Source organism: Saccostrea echinata, unplaced genomic scaffold, assembly GCF_033153115.1.
Source record: "Saccostrea echinata isolate AGI-Se365-2 ecotype Australia unplaced genomic scaffold, CSIRO_AGI_Sech_v1 ptg000001l, whole genome shotgun sequence".
NCBI classification, from domain to species: Eukaryota; Metazoa; Mollusca; class Bivalvia; order Ostreida; family Ostreidae; genus Saccostrea; species Saccostrea echinata.
In genome coordinates this window covers 39,103,799-39,130,716 of record NW_026889750.1, presented here as the reverse complement: position 1 = coordinate 39,130,716, position 26,918 = coordinate 39,103,799, and the positions used below count along the sequence as shown (strand labels likewise).

General features: G+C 34.3%; 3 protein-coding genes across 3 annotated transcripts; 1 reads left to right on the top strand and 2 right to left on the bottom strand.

Moving 5' to 3' along the window:
* Positions 1 to 256: 256 nt before the first annotated feature.
* LOC133191312 (putative transferase CAF17 homolog, mitochondrial) lies at positions 257 to 5,975 on the top strand. Its single transcript, XM_061327063.1, has 6 exons — positions 257 to 568; positions 844 to 978; positions 1,311 to 1,491; positions 2,328 to 2,474; positions 2,891 to 2,990; positions 5,581 to 5,975. Exons 1-6 carry the CDS (start codon positions 260 to 262, stop codon positions 5,804 to 5,806), a joined length of 1,098 nt encoding a protein of 365 aa, XP_061183047.1. The 5' UTR covers positions 257 to 259; the 3' UTR covers positions 5,807 to 5,975.
* Positions 5,976 to 7,189: 1,214 nt separating this feature from the next.
* On the bottom strand, positions 7,190 to 14,523 carry LOC133191300 (cilia- and flagella-associated protein 58-like). Its single transcript, XM_061327054.1, has 16 exons — positions 14,425 to 14,523; positions 12,315 to 12,377; positions 11,810 to 12,174; positions 11,260 to 11,416; positions 10,726 to 10,920; positions 10,452 to 10,589; positions 10,091 to 10,250; positions 9,879 to 9,961; positions 9,578 to 9,769; positions 9,225 to 9,386; positions 8,816 to 9,103; positions 8,444 to 8,667; positions 8,230 to 8,341; positions 7,891 to 8,115; positions 7,665 to 7,798; positions 7,190 to 7,493 (listed from the first exon to the last, which is right to left on the bottom strand). The coding sequence occupies exons 1-16, from the start codon at positions 14,431 to 14,433 to the stop codon at positions 7,376 to 7,378; spliced, it is 2,625 nt and encodes an 874-aa protein (XP_061183038.1). The 5' UTR covers positions 14,434 to 14,523; the 3' UTR covers positions 7,190 to 7,375.
* A 2,323-nt stretch (positions 14,524 to 16,846) lies between these two features.
* LOC133179196 (protein unc-93 homolog A-like) lies at positions 16,847 to 21,756 on the bottom strand. Its single transcript, XM_061313993.1, has 3 exons — positions 21,320 to 21,756; positions 19,293 to 19,560; positions 16,847 to 17,776 (listed from the first exon to the last, which is right to left on the bottom strand). The coding sequence occupies exons 1-3, from the start codon at positions 21,686 to 21,688 to the stop codon at positions 17,508 to 17,510; spliced, it is 906 nt and encodes a 301-aa protein (XP_061169977.1). The 5' UTR covers positions 21,689 to 21,756; the 3' UTR covers positions 16,847 to 17,507.
* Between the last annotated feature and the right edge of the window lie 5,162 nt (positions 21,757 to 26,918).

Below are 26,918 nucleotides of genomic sequence, written 5' to 3'. Positions count from 1 at the left end.
CACCATCCTGATTAAGAATATATATTTTTATCACAAAAAATCACCGATATATTTCCATTGCAGCAAATATTATAAGTTAGGCTGATTCATGTGCACTGGATAGTGAAGTAACATATGTTTTAGTATAAGTTTAAAGAAGAGTAATATCCAAGATTAGATTCAAAATTACTACAAGTTAACTTTTTTGGTTTATATTTGTGTTTCAGAAAAAAATGTATAATGATAATTTTATTTTACTACTTCTACTTTCAAGAAACTAATGATGACATGTAAAATGAGACTTCTGGTGCCAACCTGGAATAGAATAATACGCCAATGTCCAATTTCAATTCTATGTCGCTGTCACAAGGTGGAGCCCAGCAGTAGAGACACTATTAATTTCACTGGGAGGGAATCCCGGACTTACAGTGAGTGGAGGACATGGAGATTGTACAGAATGAGGAGCAGGGGTATGATAAAACTAGAGGGGTTGGATGTGGTACCATTCTTACAGGGGCTGGTCACAAATGATGTCACACAGTTAGAGGAAGACCAGGGATCTATATATACCATGATGCTTAACCCTCAGGTAATCACCATATACATACATGCATCTAGAGAATATGAAGATTTTCTTATGGATGAAAATTACCATGTTTTTTTTGGGATGAACAATGATTCTACTCCTTTATTTTTTGGTTTCTTTATAAAGGAAATACTTGCATGTATAAAAAAGATAAGAAATTCTACCTTTGAATATTCAGCACTCACATTTATGAAAAAAAAATGTTCATATCTTTGATGAAACTGAATTTTAATCACAGTTCCAGAAGAGTGATCCATAGGAAATTGGTTTCTTTGTAGGGAAGAGTGCTGTATGATATTATTATGTATAGGAAGAATCAAGACACTGATGTCCCTTGTGTTTTGATGGAATGTGACCAGGAAGTCATAAAAGACATGATTAAACTTCTTAAAAAGTATAAAATTAGGAAAAAGGTTAGTGTAAAATCTGTGGAGGGTGAATAATCTGCTGCTCATTGAAATGGATTTTTTTTTCTTGTGAATATGAAATGTTTTTACTGAGGACAGAGGAAAAGATGAAATTCTAGCAAATTTAGAATTCTCTACAGAGTAAAATTTGATGTTGAACAGTGATAAAAAATGTTATAAAGGAAACATTGACTAATCAGTGCTAGAGTTGTCTCTCTTAGAGGGGCATTTTGCATGAATTGAAAATCACTGTGTTGGAGTGATGAACAATAAACGTAAATAAAAAAATTATTTCTGTAATATGGATATGTGGTATTTATTATAACCGCACATTACAGGTAGACATTGCAGAAGCGAGCAATGAATTCCAGACCTTTGCTGCCTTGCCGTCAGAAAAACAAAGTGAAAGAGTGTGGCTGCCTTTCAAAAAAGAGGAGGTAATTCATTGTGAACCTGATCCAAGACTAGAGGTCTTTGGCTGGAGAATTGTAGCCAGAGACCAACAGGCTGTTATAGCAGGTAAATAAATTAAATTTCTTAAACACCTACTCTCATATTTGATAGTTTTACAAAGCACACAACAGAAAGAAGTTTCTGACCATTAATCAATATGCTGGATATTTGGTGCCAAAGTGAAGTGTGAAAAATTAAGAAGGAAGTAATCATATGGTCACAATGTCTTTTACTATCTGAATCATAGTTGTATTTTATACTCAGAATATATACGTAGAAGACATATAAATGAAGGTGTCATGCAAGAGTAAACAGTTTTACTGACAATTTGGACTTTTGGGTGTGACTGACAAAAACAAAAAATAAAAAACAAAAGGATTGCACTGCATTTTGATATCAAGAGAATTCAAATTATGCTTAATAATTTTACCTGATTCTTCTACGCTCTGTCTTGGAATATGTGATATTTGGGGAAGGGTAAGAAATCATGATAGAAGGTGAGGCTTGCTGACTGCTGAGCACTCTTGGTGTTTTTTTGATGGGAGCTCAAATATCACTTATATTTCAAGACAGTTTTTGTGTATTTTAGCAACATAGTTTTACATTTGACCTCCAAAATGAGCTGTTCAAAAAATTGTAGCACATCTCTGCAGTTGAAACTGTAACGCCATGCAGTGCAATATAGATGACATTACAATGCTTTTAAAAACATCAGAATGCACAAGGCTATATTTCTTCATTGATCTAATGTAGCATTTATATTACCGGTACATAAACCATCACTATTTGTTATGTTGATGTGATGCAAGTTAAAGTGTATCACTACCTAATAAAAGTCGAAACTTTCAATGAATTTGCACTAAAATTATGTATGAGGATCTAAAATGAAAATGTTCACTTAGCCACTAACACTGACTGTGAAGTAGAAGTGAGAGAGGAGAGGGAGTACCACATCCAGCGGTATAAAACGGGGCTCCCTGAGGGGACACTAGATCTTCCTCCTGGCCAATGTCTACCACTAGAGAGTAACCTTGTCTTTCATAATGGAGGTACACTAAAATCTTTGACTTTTTTTTTGCAAAAATTTAACAAGTACTTGTTTTCTATATTGGAGAATGAGAAACTATTTACTGGTCCTTATAAGATGAATAAAATGATTGATTTAATTGAAGTTCAGAAAATTGTGTTGGGCTTAAATATATTTCTGTAATTTGCAAAGAGGTGGAGTCAGGTTTCTGGGATGGAGGTTTGTGTAAAATTTCTTGCCAAAGAGAGACAACTGAAAATCATTGTACACATGTAATCTTCTTGCATGCCATTGCATATAAAGAATTCCCACTGACTTTAGCATTGTAGTAAGTTGTGATGCAAAAAATGTTTTATTTTCAAGGCCTATTCATTGGAAATTATTTAACTTACTGGTATAAAACAAAGTTGGTTCTAGCTACACATTTTAAATTTTCAGTGAGTTTTAGTAAAGGCTGTTATATAGGACAGGAACTGACAGCCAGATCTCACCACACTGGGGTCATTAGGAAACGACTTGTTCCTATAGAGTTTGACAGGTAAGGAGAATGTATCTCAATATTTATTATGCCACAAGAACACACTAAAATAATGCTTGGAAGTTACTTTTCTTACATTTACAATTACATTTGCCAATGTATTTCCTTATATGACCATACTAACGAAATCAACAATCAATTTTCGTTGATGTGAAGTTGGTCAGACTGGTTTTTTGCAAAACATAAGTATGGAAGCTCAATAAGAAAACAAATCAACATAGAAAATATAAAGATAAGAAATAAAATATCATTTTCAGAATTTCATTGAAATTTGACATGCAGCTTGTACTTGATCAAATCTACTAAAATGCCCTCAAGGCATTACAGGATTTGATCACTTGAACAACTGCATATCATATTCTAATGAAACTCTAAAATTGATATCTTATTTTTAATAGTTGAACTGTTATTTAAAGAAGTGGACATTAAAAATAATTAAGATTTCTTTATTAGATATTCAGTCATTCTACGATAAATGGACCAATTCAGAGTAAAAAACATGAAAAAATAATTGTTTCAAATAGCAAAATGAACATCATAATTCTCTAAAGGACATATCAGTGAACTTGAAAACAAAGAATTGTCCACAAATCTGGTATCATTAACTTTTTACAACAATTTCAAGATACCGTTGATTTTAAGGTAATGTTACGGAAGTTAATGCTTGATCAAGTCTTATTATTTTTTAAATAAAGCTGAATTTGACCAATTTTTTGTTTCTGATGTTCAGTAAAGAACGCTAAAGTATGATTCATGGAAGTCTAGCATGAATCCAAATTTAAATTAAATTTTCGGGAAAAATATCGTTACGGAAGTTAATTCTTACGGAAGTTAATTTCCAGCAATAAAAGTTAAAATTCTCTTCAATAGTTAAAATCAAAGTTTCTTTTTGGATATTAAAGGTGCTTGGAAACAGATTTGAAGTTAATATTTTCTCAGATTTTCTGTATAATTTCATGACTTATATGTTGCTATAGCATTTCATACTAAAATATAATAATCTTATTTCATCTCGAAGTTATTGAAACTTCAAATTTCTGGACGCGTTTGATTGACACATCCTTGCACTTTCACAATTCTTAATTTTATTCTTAATCCTTAAGAAAAGTGGCAGTTTTGTTGTGTATAAATGAAAAGTATTAAAACTATAATCCAGAAAATTCAGAGTAGAAATGTTCGAAAGCAAAACCCACTCACAGTATTGTCAGTCTGTGCTCAGTGGTGTGTGCAGACTTTAACAATTGAACACACCCGGTGAATCATAAACATTAACAATAACAGAGCTCGTGCCCTGTTTACAGAAACAGTTTACGTTTCACGGGTGTATTCAATTTGTTAAACTCTGTACACAACACTGAGCACGGGCTGACGATATTAGTGAGGGGGTTTGCTTTCGCACATTTCTACTCTGAATTTTCTGGATTATAGATGTAATGTTTTTCATTAATACAAAACAAAATCGCTTCTTTTCTTAAATATTAAGGATAAAGATAAAATTTGTGAAAGTGCAAGGATGTGTTAATCAAACGCATCCAGGAATTCGTAGTTCCAATAATTTCCAGATAAAATAAGTTTTTAATTATATTTTCGTGTGAAATGCTATTGCAATATATAAGTCGTGATATTATACAGAAATTTTGAGAAAATATTAACTTCAAATCTGTGTCTAAGCACCTTTAAACAAAAGTATGAAGCATTTCACTCCCAAAATGATAAAAAACTTTATACCTTTGATGCATAAACTTTCCTGAATTACTATTACAGAAGTTAAATTTTTAAGAGAGACAACTTTTTTTTTCTAATTCATTTTGTTATGTAATCATCTAAAAAAGCTGACTCACAACTAGAGTCGATGATATAAGGTTCCGTGGTCACTTTCAGATAAGTTTCAGTTCTTTTTGAAATCTGCAATCTATGCGTGAAATTTAAAACAAAATCGTTATGGAAGTTAATCAATTTTAAGCGACATGCTTATGAATTCGCATGAAAGGAGACCCATGCATTTCTTTGCGAGAAGTGGTTTGATTTCATTTTATATAGGATAAAAGACATTTTTTAACATTCATTGTAATCTATTCGGAACGATTTTACGGCTAAAAATTTCATCTTGAAATTTGTAAATAAATGAAGCGACATTAAGATTTGCAGTGGAATATGTTTTTCAACATTACATTATGTTCATATCAAAACTTGAACTGCATATATATCGGTGAATATTTACAAAACCATGTGTGTATGTTAAGTCTTAGAGTTGAAATCGACCTTTAAATTTAAAGTTAAGATATTACAATGGTAAATTTGTAAGCGACATAAAAAATTCTTAATTGGTCATGTTTTTGTAGAATGACTGATTACAAGATTCCGTAACACACAATTTTGATGAGCAATAATATATGAATTAAGACAAATATTAAAACAATGCATATTGCAGAATGAATGAATTTGATAATATATATTCAAAATACTTAGTATACCTGTAGTTTGAGAAGTTAATTCATACTTGTTTTAAATAACATTCATATTTTTAAATATTGTGTGCTGTATCAAAGCTAAAATCAATTCAATTTAATTGAATTTCTTATGCACACAGCGTTCCAGAGGATGTCAAAACAGGAGATACCATAGAAACGGCAGATACAAAGAAGAATGCTGGGAAGTACAGGAATTCATTGGATAAGTTTGGATTAGGACTAATTCGATTGGCTGAAGTCAAAAAGAGGCTTGTAATTTCTACTCCTAGTGGACAATGTTACAATGTTAGGGCTCATATTCCCAGTTGGTGGCCACAGGAAGGGGAGGTCACTGTTCAACAATAAAGTTGTTTGTGATTTGTGTGATAATTAAAAGTATGTTGTGCCAGTCATCAGAATGGGATTATTTGACACCAGGACAGTATAAATGAATTACAAATTTCCTTGTTCTCTTTTTTGTATTTGTAAAATGGACATTTACATGTATCCAATAAAGTCTTAAAATATGTCACAATCTTCTAGAATATTTGAAAACTCTATCAGTTTTTAATAATACTAATGGCAAAATGTTGGTTAAAAGCATATGGATTGAACCAAAATTTAGTAAGAAACCCAAATACTGTTTTAAGTTACAAATTCTTTTCTGCTGCTGAATCATTAGGAAAAAAACAAGAGGCCCAAGGGCCTTAACAGTCACCTGAGTATAATACAACATGTAAAGTATCCATAGAAGTATAAAACAAAATTAACTGATAGACGAAGCAATGTTGCCCAAGAATTTCAAAATCTGGTAAAAATACCCTTGCTTATTATAGCCTGCTAGCCACACGATGATGGACGAAAACAGATAGCAATAGATCACCTGAGTAAACTTAGGTGACCTAAAAATATATTCTGAAATTACTTTTTTAAGAAAAAAAATGAAATGTACATCCGGTGAGCCCAGAGTTCAGGCCTCAGGGCAAGTCTAAGTTGATCATATATATTGGAAAATATATTGGACCTTTGAGAGTCTTTACACATGGACATCTTGCAGGTAAACTTTACAAGAAGCTAGCCTTCTACCAGAAATGTGAAATTCATGATTTCTGTGTTCAGGTCCCATGGTGGGGCAAAGATTGTTGTGAAAATACATTACAACTTTGAAAATCTTCTTTACTTATGGACATGAAGCAGGCAATTTTTTTTTTTTGCATGATTACATGTTTAATGAGCAGCAAGTACTGTACCAAATTGTGAAATTCAGTTTTTTGGTTCAGGCCCTAGTGTGGGGCTAAGTTAGTTGTATACTAAAAAATTATTGTAGGATATACCTTTGAAAATCTTATTTATTCCTGAACATTTAGCAAGTTAACTGTATGCATGATGGCAGTAAGCTTTTGGTCATTTACCAGATTGTGCATGGCTCAGGGTAGGGCAAATTAAGTTGTTCAGGTATCAGTATTTAAAATGCATTTTGCAGTTTCATGTGGGGTTAAATTTTTCATAGCCCACGGACTAGCTGTCAAGGTCTACGGTCCTCTTGTTTTACAAAACTCATCCTCTTCATTTTTATGGTTGAATTGCATATACATGTATGCAGGCAGCAATGAAAGAATTAAGAAAAACAATTTTGGGAAATTTATTAGATATAATAAATACTCTGTATGAAAACAAGTTTTATCACAGACAGTAAAAAAAAAAACTTCCATGTAAAATTAACATATATTTAAATAAATTTGTTTATTTCTTCAAATATTTGTTTTGTGCTGGAAATCAAACAAATGCATACATATTTCAAAATGGAAACCAAATTTAGAAGCAGATCCGTAAGTATAAATAAAACAAAATTCCCTATATAGTAGAGTCCAAAATAAAATTCCTAGGAAGTGTTCATATAGAATAAGTTCAATATTGCCTAGCTACATGGCAGTGCTAAGCAGCTGTTTTAGTGGACTTCAGGTTGAAGCCTCCTCCCGTGAACCGAGGCCCATCTGTCCTCTGTGGTTGGATGACAGGGGCCCCGGCCTGTGCTAAAGCCCGCTCCCTCTCTCTGTGAAGGAAAAAGTTTATCATGAACTACTACCTCATTATCGTGCAGGAATAACTTTCTTATATTAAATCATTCGAGCAAATGCCGTGAGGAACACTGCATTTTTTTACTGTTTAAAACTTTATCAACAGATAAAAAATATCCTGACAATTTATTCCATTCTGAACTTACTTTGTTTGTTGTTCTTTCTTTTTCTGCATGAAATATTTCTTCTTGACTTCCTGTAGCTCTCTAGCTATTCTCTCTATCTCATATTTGTATTCGTTGACTTGGGATTCATACATATTTAATTCAGAGGCCATAGACTGTAAAAAAATAGTTTGAACTTAGTATAAAGAAATATAAAATTTCAATAATGAACTTAACTCAGCAAGACCTCTTGACAGTGCAGACATACCTTCATTTGTTTGGTCTTTTCTTTGAGTGTCTGTTGGTAGATGGTGAGCTGCTCTGCCACTTCGGGGCCGGGCTGTCGGGCCAGGATGTGTTTCAGCTCTAGATATAGTTTTTCCTTTTCTTGGATCAGTAGCTCCTTTTCCACTACCTCCTCTGTCTTGGAGATCAATCGCTTCTGCAGAGTTTGAATCTTCTGGATCATCTCATAGGTGCTTGGATCACTACCCTGTAGAGAGAAAAAGGCTCATATAAACAGCTGCTGCTACAAATTTAGATGTAACTTATAAACAAGGTATTTTATAAATATCTAAGATATTTGCTGGTGAAGTTAAACACTTGCCTCCAGCTTTCTCCATCTGTGAATGTTCATTGGATTTTCCAACTCTTCCTCAAGAGCCTTGCATCTTGTTCTTTCCCTCAGTAATTCCCTCTGAATGTGGTAGACTTCAAGTCTGGAAAGGCAGGATTCAGTGAATTATGCATGTAATACTCAAAACCTCATCAAGTTGGAGAAACCATTTCAGAACAGTTATATTAGATTGTGGCCTGTTTACCTGAGGTCTTTCACATTGGCTACTCTCTTCTCTAGGATGGCATTTGCCCGTCGGAGTTTCTTGATTTCCAGCTTCAGTACTCTGATATCCTCCAGTCTCTGGTTGTACTGTATCTCTCCCTTGTTCAGTGTGGACTGTTGTATCTTTATCTTCTCATACAGAAGAGCCAACTCATCGTTTCGTCTCACGAGCTGGGTTCCTAAAATATCTCTCTCACTAATCACCTGGAAAGAAGAAAATTAAAGAAGATAAGCAAAAGAAACTTAAGTAATTCTCAAAGTACATTAATTATAAGAGAAAGTTAATTTTCGGCCTTATCCTAAATTTACATGATTGTCTTATTCGCTAATATTTCTATGTTACATGTCTTACCTGATCCAGTTCCTTCTTCTGTCTGACTCTCTCAGCATCAGCCTCAGCGATGATCTTCAGCAGCTTTCTCTCCTCAGCTTCCTGAGCCTCTATATAAGCCTTGCTCTCCTGAGCCTGCTGTTTGAGGCGGTTCAGCTCAGATTTAAGGTTCTCCTTGTCCTTCTCTACTCTCTGGTGCTCAAAGTGTTCCTTGAGGAGAGCGTTTTCTTTAGCCTGAATTTCCTCCTTCAGCTGATCAATCTGGTGGTTCATGATTTTCAGCTTCCTCTTCATCTCAGTGATCTCATCCTAATATTAATTACCAAAATATTTTCAGTTATCAAGCTATTATTCCAGGCTATAAGTTCTCTTACATGCTCATGCATTCTTTCTTTCTTAAGATTTTTCAAGAAAACATAATATGGCTTACCTGAGACTCAATGAGGTTCTTGCTGTACAAGTTCCTGTCACTCCTAACAGCCTCATACAAGTTCTGCTGCTGCCTGAGTTTGGTGTCAGCCTCAGCAATTTTCTTCTTGTAGTCGAAAATCTGCATCTCACGAACTTTTACATCTTCCATATGTGAGAGAACCTACCAAAGACAAAAAATTTCTAATTGTTTAATCCAGGTGTTGTCTAATCTGGCCAATTTCTAAAGAACCAGTGGTGTCCAAATTTGACAAGTTTTACCGTACAATATAAAATGAAGTGTGTCCTTCAGTTTGTTACCAGTTACATTTAAGACCTTAGTTACATGTAGTTAGTAGAACTTGGATCACCTACCCTCTGAGTAAGATCGCTGGCCTCATTAATGTAGCGATCTCTCTCCTTCTCCAGCTGGTAGATGATCTTCCTCTGTTTCTGGGCCTCCTCTCTGTAATTCTGTATGTCTTGTTCAAGGTTCTTCTTTGACTGCTCATGGAGCCGAACAAGATGGATCTGCTTTTGAGTGGCACTGGCTGCTTTTAACATGCTCTGTATTACACAAATATATAGTTAAACTCCCTTGTTTTAGATGTACATGTATGTATTTTCAAAAGCAATATATTCTTAGTGGGCTTTATTGATTTTCACAAGAACATACCTTTTGTAGGATGTCACGCTCCCTTGTTCTATCATCAATTGTTTTCTTATCAGCCTCAGCTTGTTTCTTGGCTGCCTCCAACTCTGTTTTACAAAGATAAAACATAGATTAACAATTTCATTTTCAAGAAAACTTGCATGAGCACATTTTTTTCATGAAATTTTTGTAAAAGATTATCATTTTGCAAGGAAATGATGAAGCCTTTAAATTACCTCTCTCCAAACCAATAATTTGACTCTTGAGAGTTTCCCTCTGCTGTTCTACATCTGACTTATTTTCCTCCACTTGCCGAAGTTTCCTCTGAATTGTCTCTCTCATTTTGTTGAGCCGTTGTGTCTCCTGTTTGAGCTGGTTCACTTCATCTTCTTTTTGCTACAGATATAAATTAAAAAATTTGTATGAAACAATATTTTTGTATGTGTGAAAGATTTTTAAAGACAAAAATCTCAGTGTACATCAATTGTTTTTACTGTAGGAAACATACGTAATACTCTGAAAACTGATTTATTGTTCACATTAATCTTTCTTATGTTCTAGCAAAGTGATATAAGTAATATGCTGTATGATGTGTACCTTCAGCTCAGTGACTCGGGCTTGGTTCTCCGCAGTCAGCTGATCTGTAGTTATCAACTGTGCTTCAAAGTCTGACTGAAGCTTGGCAAATCTGGTATGTAAAATGTCAGCATCCTTTATGGTTCTCTCATTCAAAATCTGCACGAAAAAAATCCATGAATTATATCAGTAACAGAAAAGACTTGAAAAATTGATTTTTTTTAAAAATAGAATTTTCAAATATAATTTATATATAAATATTCAGTATTACAAGAGTTGAAGTATAAAGTTTTACCTTCTGTTCTTTCATCTGCTGCTCCAGTTTAGTGATGTCACTTTTGTAATTCTCTATACGGCCCTGTAGATTCTTGATCTCCCCAGTCTTGGCATCCAGATCAGCCTTTGCTTGCTTCAGCTCTCTCTCCATCTTATCCTTCTTTCTGCTCTCTCTCTGAGCTTCATTGTTTTTAACTTGGATCTCTTGGTTAAGCTGTGATAAAATTTTAAAATAGAAATGAGATCAAACATTGCTAGTAAGAGCTGATATTACATGTAACTACATAAGTGTATATATAATCAATAAGGTAATGATAAAGTTTTAAAGAAAATATCGTATCACCAAAATATTCTTGACATTTTATTTTTGCGGGTCAGTCATAAGATATTTATAAGTGAGACAAAATTTTCACGAATTCTGTTAATTGTTTTAAGTAATCTCCATAATAAAAATACATGCCAGATTGAACTGACAGTCTTGCATAAATGTCACCATATAAATACTCACAAATAAAAAGTGATTTACAGTATGCAAATTATGAATGACATGTACCTCTTGTATTTTTTCCTCACATTCCTTCTTATCTGACTCCAGCTTCTGCTGCTGTGAGGCAGCTTGCGCCAATGACTCTCGTAGTTTGACGATCTCATTCAGTTGCTCATCTCTCTCCTTTGTTAATTCCTCCTTCATTTTTAAGAGTTCATTGACACTAGCAAATAAAAAGGAAATGAGTTTAAAAGCATGACAAATGTTATCACATTTTGTTAGCAAATAAATCAATGAAGTGAATTTTATTATAAATTACAAATAAAAGCATGTAAAAGATTTTTCATACCTTTATTTGTTTTTCATCAAAGTCATGTTAGAATTATTGTATCCTCTTAAAAATGAGGAAAATTAAACTTTTATAATGTCATTTCATACTATTTCATGTGGAGTGCATCCCCCCCTCCCCAAATGCTTATTTATTAAAAACAAGCATGGTTTGACTTTCAACATTCAATATTCTAAATGAGTTTCAAGGTTGCAAGAGTATTGTATTATGATTATATATGTATATAGTCTTCAATACATTTTTTTAAGTATCTTTTTAGACCAATACCTATGTTCTTGTCCCATAGTAAGTCCAGCTCCCTGCTCCACGAGCTTACTTAAGTTAGCAATCTCCATTTTTAGTTGTTGAATTGTTTCTCTTGCCCTTGTTTCCTTTTCATACGCAGCATCCCGAGTTTTCCATGCCTTCTCAATTTCTTTCTTTAATGATTGGATTTGGTTCTGGTCTTCTTGAGACAGTTTTAATGCTGTAGCAACCTTGGCTGAGTTGGCTGTGATTTCAGCATTTAACTCCCTTGTTTTTTGCATTAAACGTTTCTCACTCTCATGACTCTTCTTCAGGGCTTTATGAAGCTTTTCATATTCTTGTCGAAACTTGTCAAGTGTTTTGTCCCCTTTCAGTTGTTCAAGAACCTAGAGAAATTTAGGGAAAAAAAACAAATAATTTTTAAATTCCTTATCTTTCTATATTTATACTTACTAATTATAAAGAACACTGTAATTTTAATGTTAGTGGATTTAAAGATTAACTGCTCTATATGTACATGTATTACCTCTTTAAAGTCCTTTTCAAGGGATTCAAATGCACTATCATCCATCCCGCCTTTAGCCTTTTCCTGAATGAATATAAATATTACAAAGTTTAATACAACATGCATCTTAATTTTTTAAACAAAATTAATTGACCTGTCAGTTAAGTTGATATTTGCAATAACTCTGAATGTGTTTTACTGCAAGTTCATTTTTTTTTTAAAAAAAAAAAAGGTTCACTGTGCACAGGGTTAGAATAATCTGAATCACCCCTGCACGATCCTTATCATCCCTAGAACCTGATATGGCTATTAAATTATGGCATCAGGCATATCCCCCATGCAGAAAGACTGTATTTATTGCTTAGTATGTAATAAAGTGATATACTGACATAGTTACTTTCATCACTACTTCATGTATTCATGAATACTGTGAAATTGACAAGTAATGTCACACTCAGCATTTTATTCGCATGGATAGGTTGTAGTACAAATAAAAGTTATCATTTTCAATGACACCCCCCCACCCCCCACCCCAATTTCTTCCCAACTTTGATACTTTAAACATTTCCAATTCACTTGCTGAGAAAAAGACGGCTAAAACATTGTAATTTGCTTTTATATTATTGACAACTTTAAAAACATGAGAAGATTAAGAGATATTAAAACAATCTAAAACATTCTAAATTTGTGTAGCTTGATGCTACCTTTTCCATTGCAATGAGTATGGGTACCATTCGCAATTGGTAGATAAAAAAAAACAACCCCAGAAATCTTAGTGCACAAATCACATTTGATTTAGCCAGTTTGATTATCAAATACATAAATTAATTCACGTGAAACAAAAAATGAATATTTGGGATAAAGATTTGACAAAGATGATATTTGTTAAAGGCATGAATGATAGGATATGTGGTATGGTAAATCAATGGCATTTACTATATTTATTCTTTTGTGAAATATAATTACAAGCACACCAATGTTTTTTTTCAATATTTTATCATACATATACAGATTTCATTAATCTTCCTGTTTATATAATTTACTGGATATCATAATTTTTTTAGAATTCAAATTCATTCTTTGACTAATAAAATATAAACAAATTTTTACATTCCTCATTGCCTCGATAACTAAGAACACAATTTTAGTCTTTATTGTTTAAGTGATGAATCGTTTCTACCTGTTTACATGCACTAGTCAGGTCCAGTACAATCAGTACCTTTAGCTAAAATTACCTACCGTAGCTTTATTTACCTACCTCAGGTAGCTTTATTTAGCTATTTCAAGGCAACTTTTCACAATTTTGCTTTTTATTTTAAAAAGACAAAAAGTCGCAAGAAAATGTCTACTAATATTTATTCTAGATATCATTTAAAAAGCAATCTAAAGCAGAGATAGTTTTAACATTGCTGCGTTTGATCACTTTTAAGGAAAATATGTATTCCCATTGTTTGAGTAACTGTACACACCTTGTGCGCAATGAGGCGTGGATAAGTATGATTACTTCACATTGTGCTCATGTTAACCAAAACTGGTTTTCTTTGTTATTACACTCAAGAAGTAACTGTTAGGTCACAAATTTACTGTTGTATATAGCCCCAAAACTTTTAGAACTTTGATTGCAATTGCACAAAAAAAGACACATCTCCAAGAGTGATTTTTTCATGAATTGTTTTCAGACGAGTTCAGAGTTGAAAATTATCAGAGTGCAATTTTCTGCACTTTCTGGGAAGAATGCTAATTTAAGAAAAAAGTTTGATTTAGTAGCTAAATAAAGCTACTTCAGGTAGGTAAATAAAGCTATGTAAGTAATTCAAGCTACGTACGTAGCTAAATCTAGTGATTGTACCAGACCTGAGTTAATTAAAAAAAAGTTCTTCCAATATACAATCAGGGAATTAGTTTGATTCCGCATATATATTGACGCATGGAGAGAATGTGTTTTATTTAAAAAAAAAATCATGATCTTATGATAAACTCTTTTGTATGAGGATTATGGAAACACCGATTTACACATACACTGATTTATGCATAGCAACATCTTTATAACATAGAAAATCGTTTCTTCAACGAAAAAAGAAACCTTGCTAAATCAAAAGCAACATAATATAATTTTTTTTTTCATACTTACCTCGGCCATATTTATAAAAGCTTTATGTTTAATATCCTACTCGCCAATTTTTTTCTGCACTCCTTACAATTATGTCTGTCTGTGTGTCCTATTTAGAGTCATGTTGCTAAGGACAACTAGAAATAGCCGTGTCTTCGTATTAAAACTTTATCGAGTGTTTGAATGTGGCATAAATATTTGAAACAATGATCACAAAATGATCAATGATTTACAAGAATATAATTCAAAACAAGTAATAAAAAATTGGAGGAAAAGGTTTTGCTAATTAATAGGTAGGTCGTACGTAAATGTTTCGGTTAATTCATATAGAATTATGCGTAACGATGTAAACTTTTTATTATCCTAGCCTGTTTTCTGGTGTCGAAGAATCGAACTATGGACTTTCCTCGACTTTTTCAAATAGACTATTTAACACTGTTTAACAGTTTCAAAGGGACGGAGTTCTCATGGTTCTACAGGTAACACGGTATTGTAACATACTGCATCAGTCATTTATTAATCATTAATTGTGTTTTTCGGTTGCCCTACAAAAGCAGAGGTTCTAGTGGACAGGATTGTCTCTACCCCCCCCCCCCCCACCATTTTCAATGATTAAAAAAATTATTCATTTCCAATCTCTGATAATTTCCTTTTTTTAAAAAAAAAGAAGATTTTTATATCTATTCATATGAGAATATTTACATTTCCGAATATTTTTCCTTAATATTCTTTGCAAATTCGAATACTGTTCATTTTCTCATGAACTACCCAAACTCCATACAGTGTCAATTCTCCGGGACTACTTTCCCTACGAATAATGATATGAAGTTGTAGCGTAACGTAATACTGAGCTGTCAGGAGCTTGATGAACTACCATGTCTCCATTGTTACGTCATAATAACGTACTTGACGTCAAAGCTATAGTGCAAACTGTTTTGCTTTAAAAATGACATTTGAATGGCGTTATTTGTGGCAACTCATCAAAAAAAAAAAAAAAAAAAATAATAATGTAAATATAAGAAATGAATTTAATTTTTGAAAATTCATGAGGAACATGAACTACACCGCTTCACGCCGGCATATTTATCATGAAGCGCATTTCTTAAGTATTACAAATTCTTGTTTTAATACAAATATCAAAATTTAAATGCAAAAAGTTTTTATTTCACTTGTGGCTAATTCTATATATAAATTATATTTATTACACTTATTCATCATGTGTGCCATAGGAATAATCGTGAAAACCCCAAAATAATATTATAAGAGAGAAAGTCTCTCATAATGTATAGTGGGGTATTTTTGTGTGGAAACATTATTTTAGGATTGAATATCGGGAAAGGGGGGGGGGGTCCTGTCCACAAGTGCCTGTGATATATTGTTGCTTTTTTTTTTCTAAACAACATCAGAATTCACAGGTACTCCGTTTTTAAATCACCTTGTTCGTGTTGTTGTCCACCGCTTTCGATAAACACGTGGGAAACTAATTGGGGTTTGTCCTTTATTCTTTGTTTCTACAACATGATCACCGGACATCTCTGATGTCTTAAAGCTTTTGTAAATGAAATTTTAAAGTCCTTATGACTTCGAACATACCGCTATTGATTTTGAGGGGTAAAAGGCCAAAGTCATAGAACAACTCTTATATTGCATTTAATGTTTTCCAGAGGACAACTTTCTTCTTCTCCTTTTGCTATGTAATTTGATACCAAAACTTCCTATAGCTATATGACGTGAAAAAAAATATTTTCAGATCAAAAGGTTCTAGGTCAGAAATTCATAATTATATTGTATAAAGTTGTTTTCAGATCATAATTTTAGTTCTCTTTAAGATTTTTAATACTTAACTCCGTATAATTCAGAAAAAACCCTTCATTTTGAGGTCAAAAGTCAAAGGTCAAGATCAGAAATTTATAAAAATATATCCAACTCCCTGTGACTTCGAGGAGACTACAATTGATTTTGAGGGTAAAAGGTCAAACTCAAAAATTCATATATTGCAAACATCGGTTTCCATGTAGCTTTTGCTATGAAATTTGATGCCATTACTTTCTATGACTTTAAGAAGACCGGGCGCCCGCGTGGCGCAGTGGTTAGAGCATTTGCCCTAGAGTCGCAGAGTAAGGAGTGGATCCCTACGTCGCGGGTTCGAATCCACTGTGACTCGGAGACCGGTCATTCGCGATCAGGTGAGACCTCATAAACCGAGATCCCGTGTCGCAGTAGGTACTTGCACGATAAAGATTCCTCACTGCTCAAATGCTGCAAGTGTAAAGGTCTAAATTTGCAGCCTCCACCGGCAAGTTGTGACGTCTCAATATACGTTAAAAATTACACAACAACAACAAACAAACAAACAAACTTAAAGAAGACCTAATTAAGAAAGACCCTCTTTTATTTTTAGACTAAAAGCGAATATTAAGTTCAATGCATCTGCATTCTGCCACTCGCTTATTCTATTCCTTAGCAGGGAATATAAATTGCCTGAATTTTCAATTCACATTTTGGTATAATGATGATGTTAGGTTTACTACAGTGTATGCTGATTTAATTCACGACTTTCCTCTTCGCTGGAAAATAGCGAACATGACTGATTTTAAAATAAACATTTATACAGAAATAAATCCACACAAACCATAGACTTTTCACATATTGCATCCTTTACAGGTTTTCCAAAAAAAAAAGGGGGGGGGGTCCGGGAAAAAGTTTACAAGCAAGTGAAAAAAACTCTAAAATGTCCAAACTCTAAAATCCTATTTCATGTGTATAGGAAAGGGGGATATTCTCTAACTATTCGGTACAATTTTTTTTCTTCAAATGCTGAAATTTGCCCACAGCCACTAAAAGTGTGTGTGTGTGTGTGAGGGGGGGGGGGGGGGGTTGCAAGTAGCATCCAAATAAAAAAAAACTGCAGTAAATAACTATTCTCAGAAAAAAAGAGGGGTTGCGTACTACGAGCCTGCTTTAGAATAAATTCAAGAATTCTTTTAACCAATGTAATAAAGAACTGGCAGCTGAACTGAACTCCCTAAGAAAATAAGCGGAAATGAGATAAACAGCTGGTATTTTCACCAAATATACTTATTTCAAATAAAATTAAGCAATATTTAATCGTCAGACATCTTTAACTCTTTGTTGCTCTCATCCTCCTGCTCATCATTAATTTCAGGTTTGTTCTTTCTCAGTCTCAAACGTAATTCCAAGGCAACGTAGGTGGTCATAGAGAGGATACAGAGGGCGTAAATAATATACAACCTTGCACTTTCACAGAGGTAGTAAGCAAGGATTATAAATGCTGTGTTTCCTAATGATTTCCATGTAGCCAAGCTAGCGAACGCTGCATCTGTTTTCTTTGGGTACATAAATGACAGGAAAGCTAAAAGCAGAATAAAATCGTCTACTAGTACTTACAAAATAACATATAAAGTGACAGTAAAATAAAGAGCACTAAAATTGTTGATTTCAAAGGAGATTTGCGTTTCAATTTTGCTCGATAAGAATGTTTATTTCAAGCTGTGTTGAAATTTGATCACTTCTATAATTTAAGAAAGATTTAAAATCTTTCACATAAGTAATTTGAGTAAATATGTTGATGTGAGGTACAAGAATTCTTGACATCATCGAAATGTAATCACTGTCAGACTTACTACACACCACTCTGTTTTACCAACAAACCACTCTGTACTTACCACATGTCACTCTGTACTTACCATACACCACTCTGACTTAACACACACCACTGTGTACTTAGCTAAATACACACCACTCTGACAAACCACACACCACTGTGTACTAACACATATCACTCTGTACTTACCACACACCACTCTGACTTAACACACACCACTGTGTACTTAGCTAAATACACACCACTCTGACAAACCACACACCACTGTGTACTAACACATATCACTCTGTACTTACCACACACCACCCTGACTTAACACACACCACTGTGTACTAGCCACACACCACTCTGTACTAACCACACATCACTATGTACTTACCACACATCATTCTGTACTAACCACACATTACTCTGACCTACCACACATCCCTCTGTACTAACTACACACCACTCTTACTTATCACACACCACTTTGTTTTTACCACATACCACTATGTACTTACTACACACCACTCTGTACCAACCGCATACCACTCTACTTAGCACACATCATTCAGGACCAATTACACACCACTATTACTTACCAAACATCACTCTGTACTCATCACACACCACTCTGTCTTACCACACACCACTCTGACCTACCACACATCACTCTGTTCTAACTACACACCACTTTTACTTATCACACACCACTTTGTTTTTACCACATACCACTATGTACTTACTACACACCACTCTGTACCAACCGCATAGCACTCTACTTAGCACACATCATTCTGTACCAATTACACACCACTATTACTTACCAAACACCACTCTGACCTACCACACATCACTCTGTACTAACTATACACCAATTCTACTTATCACACACCACTTTGTTTTTACCACATACCACTATGTACTTACTACACATCACTCTGTACAGACTACAAACCACGCTATACGTACACACACCATTCCTTACTTATCTTACACTACTTACACTTACCACATACCAATCTTTACTTACCTCACACCTCTTCTTTCTGCCACACACCACTCTCTGTACTTACCACACACCATTCTGATTTACCACACACCACCCTCTGTACTAACTTCACACCTCTCTGAATTACCACACATTACTCTTACTTACCACACACCACTCTGTAGTTACCACATGCCACTTTTTACTTACTACTAACCAATCAGACTTACTACATACCACTCTTTACTCCCACACGCCACTCTAACTTATCACACACCACACTGTACTTACCACATAGCATTGTACTGAGTCCCCCCTCTAGCACTCCCTGTATGGAAATAAACCCCATCATTTGGGGCAGTTCATCGTTTACCGGTGTCCATATCAAGAAAACTACATGCGTTATAGTGATTCCAATTATCAAAGAAGTCACTACATACTTTCTGCTGATAAAATTTGCCAATCGTGGAAGGAAAATGGAAGAAACTCCGCTTAAGAGTCCATGCAGAGCCATTGAAAATCCGACAAATTGTACACCAAAGGGACAGCTTATATAGGCCTGAAAGAACGTAACCCATTAGTCTCAAATAATCATTACATGGAAGTTCTGTTTGTAACTTTTGCCATGTTATCGTTACATGTCATATTTAACATTGCCGGAAACAATTCACACTGAAACCAACACAAGAAAAAGAAGATACATTATGGTTCAGAGAATCATAAGGCATTGCATAATCATGATAACTGTGTCATTAATTAGTCTAAAACTAATCATAAGATGTAATGGTTAAGTTATTTATCATAAATTCAAATTAATAATAATTAGGGATGTGAATTTTGTCAATAATTCATATTCGAATATTCAATGAAAGTATTCGAATATATTCGAATATTCGATAAAATAAATAAAATTTGTTTAATTTATACATGCATCATCCTACTCTCATGAAAGGTTTAGCGTAGGTATACTTATATTGAAGTAAAATTGTATGAAGACTTCTGTAGGTGTACAATAAGAAATTTCATTTGATATTTGTCAATGTTTGAAATAAATAATTGATTTCAATGTAGAAAAGTACAATTTTAACAAATGAAACATGTGTATTTATAGTAGCTCCAACTGAGGAACCAGTCATTTTACCAAAGGCAAGATATAGTCGTAACGGTGTACTGTTCAGATTTCAATACGTGTAGTATACAATTATCTGCCTAATAAGAGATATGATTATAATCTTTGATACAATGTTTAAACAAATATTTCCATAGACAATTTTCCTATGTAATTAACTAATTTCCCGATAATGAATATAAAATTTTGGATTATGTACAACCCGAGAAAATCAAGTAATTTACATAATTATTCTGAAATTGAGCAATATTAATAACAGACTAATTCTATCGAACATTCCTTCAATGATCAATTAAATTTATTTTGAAAAGTATACGCTTCGCGTCTTTTAGACATTCTAAGAAGGTTTTCATTTTGTTGTCCTCGATTCTAGATCCGATAGTATCTAACTAATAAAAACTATGAAAGTACGTTTTGTATTATACGTAAAGCATTATTGTACAATTCTTTAACACCTTACTCAAATCAAAATAACTGTAATTTAGCATACCTATAAGATAAGAAAGTAGTGAAAGAAATCAGGCGATCGAAATTGAAACAGGGATAATGCCATTATTCCAGCACTGTTCTAATCAAAATTTATTAATCACAGTACTTCTTTTTATGAAATCTGAAAAACACCGAATATTTGAATCTTAAATTCATATTCGAATATCAACTCATCGAATGAATATTCGAATGTTCGAATATTCGTTGCCATCCCTAATAATAATGAATGTGTACTGTACAATGTAACTACACGTTATGTGCAAAATGTTTAAAAACAAAAAAACAAAACAAAAAAACTTAGTCCTCCCTTTGTAGACTAGTTCTTTCTCCGCTCTCAAGGGTTTAACTTTCACTCTGATTAAATAAACATTTCTTTAACTTCTATGACCAATCAATCAATAAATTATAATAATAAAAAAATAAAATAGAAATAGATAAAAAAAAAAAAAAATCAAGAAATTTAAAAGGAAAATGCTTTCATCAAATTAACAACCTTTAAATATTTAAGTAGGGTTTTGGATCACAATATGTTGGTGTCCATTCTTTCAGTAATCATCTCTGTGATTTATTGTTGCAGTGGAGCAGCGTACATTGCATTTTCTTACCGCACAAGCTGAGAACTACATGTAAGACCTGAAAACCTCCGTATACATAGTAATTAAAGCATTAATTTGAATTATATTCTCGTATATATATACACCTTGGAGACGCCAATCCAACGGAAGGTTTCCACAGATGACAACAACACAATGGACGGAATAAAAAGAATCATCTCTACTTCTGTGTTCACTCGGAGACAAAAACAGGTGGCGGATAACATCTTTCTGATGACGCTGTTGTTTGTGGACGTTACGGTGGTTGGAAGTGGCGGTAGTAAGAAAATGCATAACAGTAAACCAATAATGCTGAATGTTACAAATACAGACATGAGTATTTTGACCGTCAGTGGATCTGGTAAGGAGAACTGTATCTCAGTTACTGAGTGTTCTGGACATAAATCTGCACCACATACTTTAATATTGCCAGACTCTGATGCATTAGTGGTCGTTTCATTGTAATGTCCTTGCATTAAAATAATGGAAGAAAGCGAGTTTCCTAAGAGTCTAGGAAATGCAAAACTGAAGAAAAATATACCATGGAATTTGCCAAATATTTCCTTCAATGGAACATTTTGGGTTTGAGAGAACGATATTGCACAATTTGATATATACATTCCTTGTGTAGTCCATATTGGACCGGAAGTTATTCCAACAAAGGCGGACGCCGGAAGCAACGTCCAGAACACTGGATGAAGATTGCTAGCAGTATACACTACATGGGCTATAAATCCTAATATCAAACAACCCTTGGGGGACAAAACCTGGATGAATGAAGGGGCAAAAAATGACGATAGAATAAAGCATGCGTATACAACTGACAAAGAGATCACCCCTCGTCCTCCCTCGTTGTTCAGTGTACTCTGTAAATTTTGAATGCCAATAAATCCACTGAATATCACCACAAAAATTATTGATAAAATTCCAACAGTTCGCCTCTCTTTTCCGGAGATTACATTTCCGGGTCTGCAGCAACTTTGTAAACACATGTCGTTTTACAATTAATTCTTCGAAAGTTGACAAGGCCCACGTACGTATATCACACATAAATACATACTAGCGGATCCGTCTGATTTGATGACATAATATGTCTTTCAGAAAGGTGAACTTTTTTCCTTGAATAAGAAACCCATGGTCCTTCATATATGTAGAATAAAATGTCAACGAATCCAATTGTTTATGTTAGCATGGTTATGTTAGAGTCACCTTGCTTGTCGAGATAAACGCCTTAGATTTGTTTTATGTATAACGATTATTTTTTCTGTGTACTGTCAGTTATCACCATGCAATGGCGCGCCAAATTAACATAAACCGAAAGAAATCTTTTATAATTATTTGAAGGTATCAATTGATTTGATGCACGCAGTAATTCATTTACAGATCTCTTCAGTAATTTGTAATTTCAAATTTGACTTACTGCGTCCATTATTGCTCTCTTTGAATAAATTGATGAAATCATAAATTGAATTGATGCGCGTAATAATTCAATAGTGAAGAGACCAATAATTATTACAATGCATGCAATAATTGAATTATTGATCTTTTCAATTGAATTACTGGTATCACAAATTCAATTAATGTTTGCAATAATTGAAATATTGCTCTCTACCCTTGAATTAATGATAACATTAATTCAATTAATGCATGCATGAATTCTTTTAGAGGCAGAGGGCAACTATTTGACTAGTGACCTCGATTTCATCAGATAATGATCTCTTAAACAGATACTAGCTGTTGCAAGCATAAATTCTAACAAATACTCACACCTTCCTGCTTATTTTCACGATGAGATTGATTTATGAAGGTCGCATAAGGTGGACTCCTGATAAAGCTGACCTCACTATATATACGTGCCTAAGCTAAAAAATGGCATATGCTATTGAAACCAATACGGTTAGCACTAGATGGTACAAACTACAAGTAGGTCAGCTGTAGGGACAACTGACCCATCTTAAGTTTGTACCACTTAGTGCTAATCTATGAATACCACCGAATCACTTTAATTATCCCCTCGCAACGGAGTAACGCAATTGTGTATGTGTTTGTGGGTGTGTTATTCCTGTGCGAAACGGAGGTGACACAATTTCCACCGGGATCGAATGTTGCCTTGATATATGTATATATGTATATTTTCAATTTATTCATCTATTGTCTGATCTTCTCATATTCCAATCACACATGAATAAAACGAGGGGATAATAAAATTAACATATAATATTTTGCTTTTCGAAGTGTAACTTATAATTGAGTTGTGTTTGTAAACGTGTACCCCTGCGTAGGGTTCTCAGGGGATTAATTTTTCTCTTACTCTACCTGAGCTTATGACCTTATAATTTTGACTATGTACTGTAAAATAATTTTTCTTAAACCTATTTGGGTTTTTCTGTCATCATTAATTACGGAATATATGAGGTAGGCTGAATTCTAATGACTGGGTAACTCTTGGGCTTGGTACTGTGTACCTTGCCCCAGGTTCCTATTGATAGCGGATACTAGGAGTTTCGTTCTTATTCAGATCTACAGCCCTCAGTATCTCGCCTCAATTCTTGTCACTGGTGCAATCCTATTTTATTTACCCTTTCTCTTATTTGTTATTCTTACCCTACAATAATTCTCTAACTCTTCTTCGCAGCTGCTATGCATTCCCAATGAGACCCTGAAACTCTCAATGCAGTCTATTATACTCTTTATTCCATTCTTACCTTACATCTGGGTCTTCTTTGCGTTTTCAGTTTCCACTAATCATTATATCACCCACGCCTCTGATTTCATGCACCCCGCATGTTTTTTCTATAGACATTTATATATTATTTTGATTTTTTGTTTTAATTAATTTTTTCATCAAAGACAAAAGTAACATCTGGTTACAAAATGAAAGAAATACAAACACAAAGTCGGTTTAATTTGATGTACCTGAGGCATTCTAAGCAGACCAAATGTTATCTTCAAATTTTTCAATGGTTTTTACATTTTCTTGATATTTTCTGATCACTCTTATGATTTTCTTACGGCTTCTTTTGTCTATTTTTTCAAAGAAATGTTGGCCTGTGTAGCAACTCCATTGTCTCAACTTGTTTCCTGCAACAGGAGCAGTGCAGATTCTCAGGTTTCTCTTGGTCGATCTACCACTAGTTGCTTCTCGGCATACTTGGTTCACTTCAACAGGAGAAGTGCAGATTCTCCGCAGGTTTCTCCTGGTCTGATCTACTACTAGTTGCTTCTCGGCATACTTGGTTCACTTTTTCTGTTGTTTTTCTTTTGACACCTGGCAAACGCGGGACAGTTCTTTTTCTCTGAGTTCTACCTAAGTCGATGTTGGTTTCTTCAAAAATAAGTTCTCCGGGATCTTCTAGCCAATCCTCTTCTATAGGTAATTCTACTGACGAATCTTAAATCTGTCCCTTTTCGAGATATCTTGTTCCTTATGCATACGTTTCACGTGTCTGGTTAAGATATTTTTCTTACTAAAAGCTTGATCACATAATTCGCATTCATACTTTCTTCGATTATCATCAGCCATTCCACATGCTGACAAGTGATCTCTCCAAGCAAATAGAGCATAAAACCCCATGCTTCCTGGGAGTCACTTTGGTCAATGGCATCTCTTTCTTTCTTGCCTCTTTTTTTAAAATCTGAAAATAAATGCTAATTCTTAAAACACTGTACTGAAAGTTAAATTGTATAATCAAACTCATAATCAGTGTTCCATTTAGGCCTTGTGCGTTGTCTGCGATTGGCTTATGGCAATTCTAATTCATTCAGTTCTGAATTACCAAGTACATCTAATTCAAGTTCATCATTCTGATGTTCATCAGTCTGACTTTCATCTAGCACTACTTGATGATCATCGTCAGACTGTGTCAATTCATTACCCAGGACTTGAGTCCCATAATGTCTTAACCTATCAATATGTACAATGAGAGTCTTGGTATCGTTTTCTTTTCTAATTTTGAATCTAACATCAGTATCCTTTTCAAGGATATTTTAAGGACCATACCAAAACTCATCAATTTGGGAGATTTCCTTACATTTCTTTGTGGGAAACACACTAGCACTTTATCATCAATCTCAAAACTCTTACTGATCTCCATACATAATCATGTACTTTGCTTAACTTCATACCATTCGGTAAGTCATACATGATGTCTATAGCGGGGTGGCTACCTCGCGTCCAAAAATAAGCATATTCGGAGTATAGCATGTGCTTTCATGCACAGAGGAGCGGTAAGCCATAAGCACATACGGAAAGTTTCTATCCCAATCTTGGAGACCCACTTGACTTGCATCTGTGTCTAAAATAAAAGGCACTGAGAAGTCAAGATGTGCAAGAATGAGAGCAGTGACTAAATGTTGCTTAAACTTTTCGAAAGCCTCCTGACACTCCAATGTCCAACTGAAAACTCTGCCTTTCTCAGTCAACCTAAATAATGGTTAAGCCAATGAGAAGAAACCTGCAATAAATCTCCTGTAGTAACTGTAAAGACCTACAAAAAAACGCACTTTGCTTGCATCTTTTGGAACCGGTCAGTCTTTTACTACTGCTATTTTCTGAGGGTCGGTATGAACGCCATGTCCGGAAACACGATATCCCAAAAACAAAGCACCTTTTTTGAACAAGGAAAATTTAGAAGGTTTCAACTTTAGCCCTGCCTGGTGTAATTTGTAAAGTGTTTCATCAAAACTGCTTCCAAAAACAATGATATTGTCTACATGCACTAAACATATCTTAAAATTTAACCCGGCAAGAACCGTCTCCATCAGTCTCTCAAAAGTTGCTGGACTGTTAAAAAGTCTAAAGGGCATTACTGAAAATTGAAATAGGCCATTTCTTGTGACAAAAGTTGTCTTTGGTTTATCAGCCTCATTCATCTCCACTTGCCAATTCCCCGAATGAAGGTGTAAGGTGCAAGACCAGATAGTTCCTTGTAGAGGATCAAGCGAGTCATCGATTCGTGGCAAAGGATAGGCATCTTTCACTTTCTTACTATTGAGAGATCTATAGTCTACACAGAATCTCTGGTACCATCTTTCTTTTCCACTAGAACCATCCGACAGCCCAAGGACTGGATGAAGGTTCGACTATGCTTTTATGATCATATTGTCTACTTCCTTGTCAACAAATTTTGTCGCATGATGTGGCAATCTCCTAAGGTCTGCTTCGTTGGTCTGGCACCTTCCGTGTTGATCTTATGCTTTATCACCGAGGTTCTACCAAAAGTATCTTGGCCTTCGAGAATAGTTGCTGAAACATTATTATAGATGCTTTAATTTTGTATGCCTTTTCTGCTGTTAGACCCGTAGCTGTTTCTGCGTACAATTCATTAAAATGATCTGGGATGTTTTCTACCTTTTCATTTAGCGTCACTGAGCTTATTACATTTTCATCCTAAGATTTCACTACGTCTACTGGCGAGGTCACTCCAACAACTGTATTTTTATAAATTGTTTGAACCTGCTCTGATATATTCATTAAACGCACTGTGACCTTTTTAGTTGGATCAACAATTGTTCTAGCTATTAGCGCTTTACCGCTGGTATCAAACTTTTTGATAGGCTATATCATAAAGGTCCTTGTACCCTTATTCTTGGAGGTGACAACAACTGTCCAGAACAAATCAACTCACTTCTAGGGGGAATTGTTATATTTTCCTTCAGACTAACACGAAAGCAACCTATTTGCCCCTGTAAATGCAGATCATATTC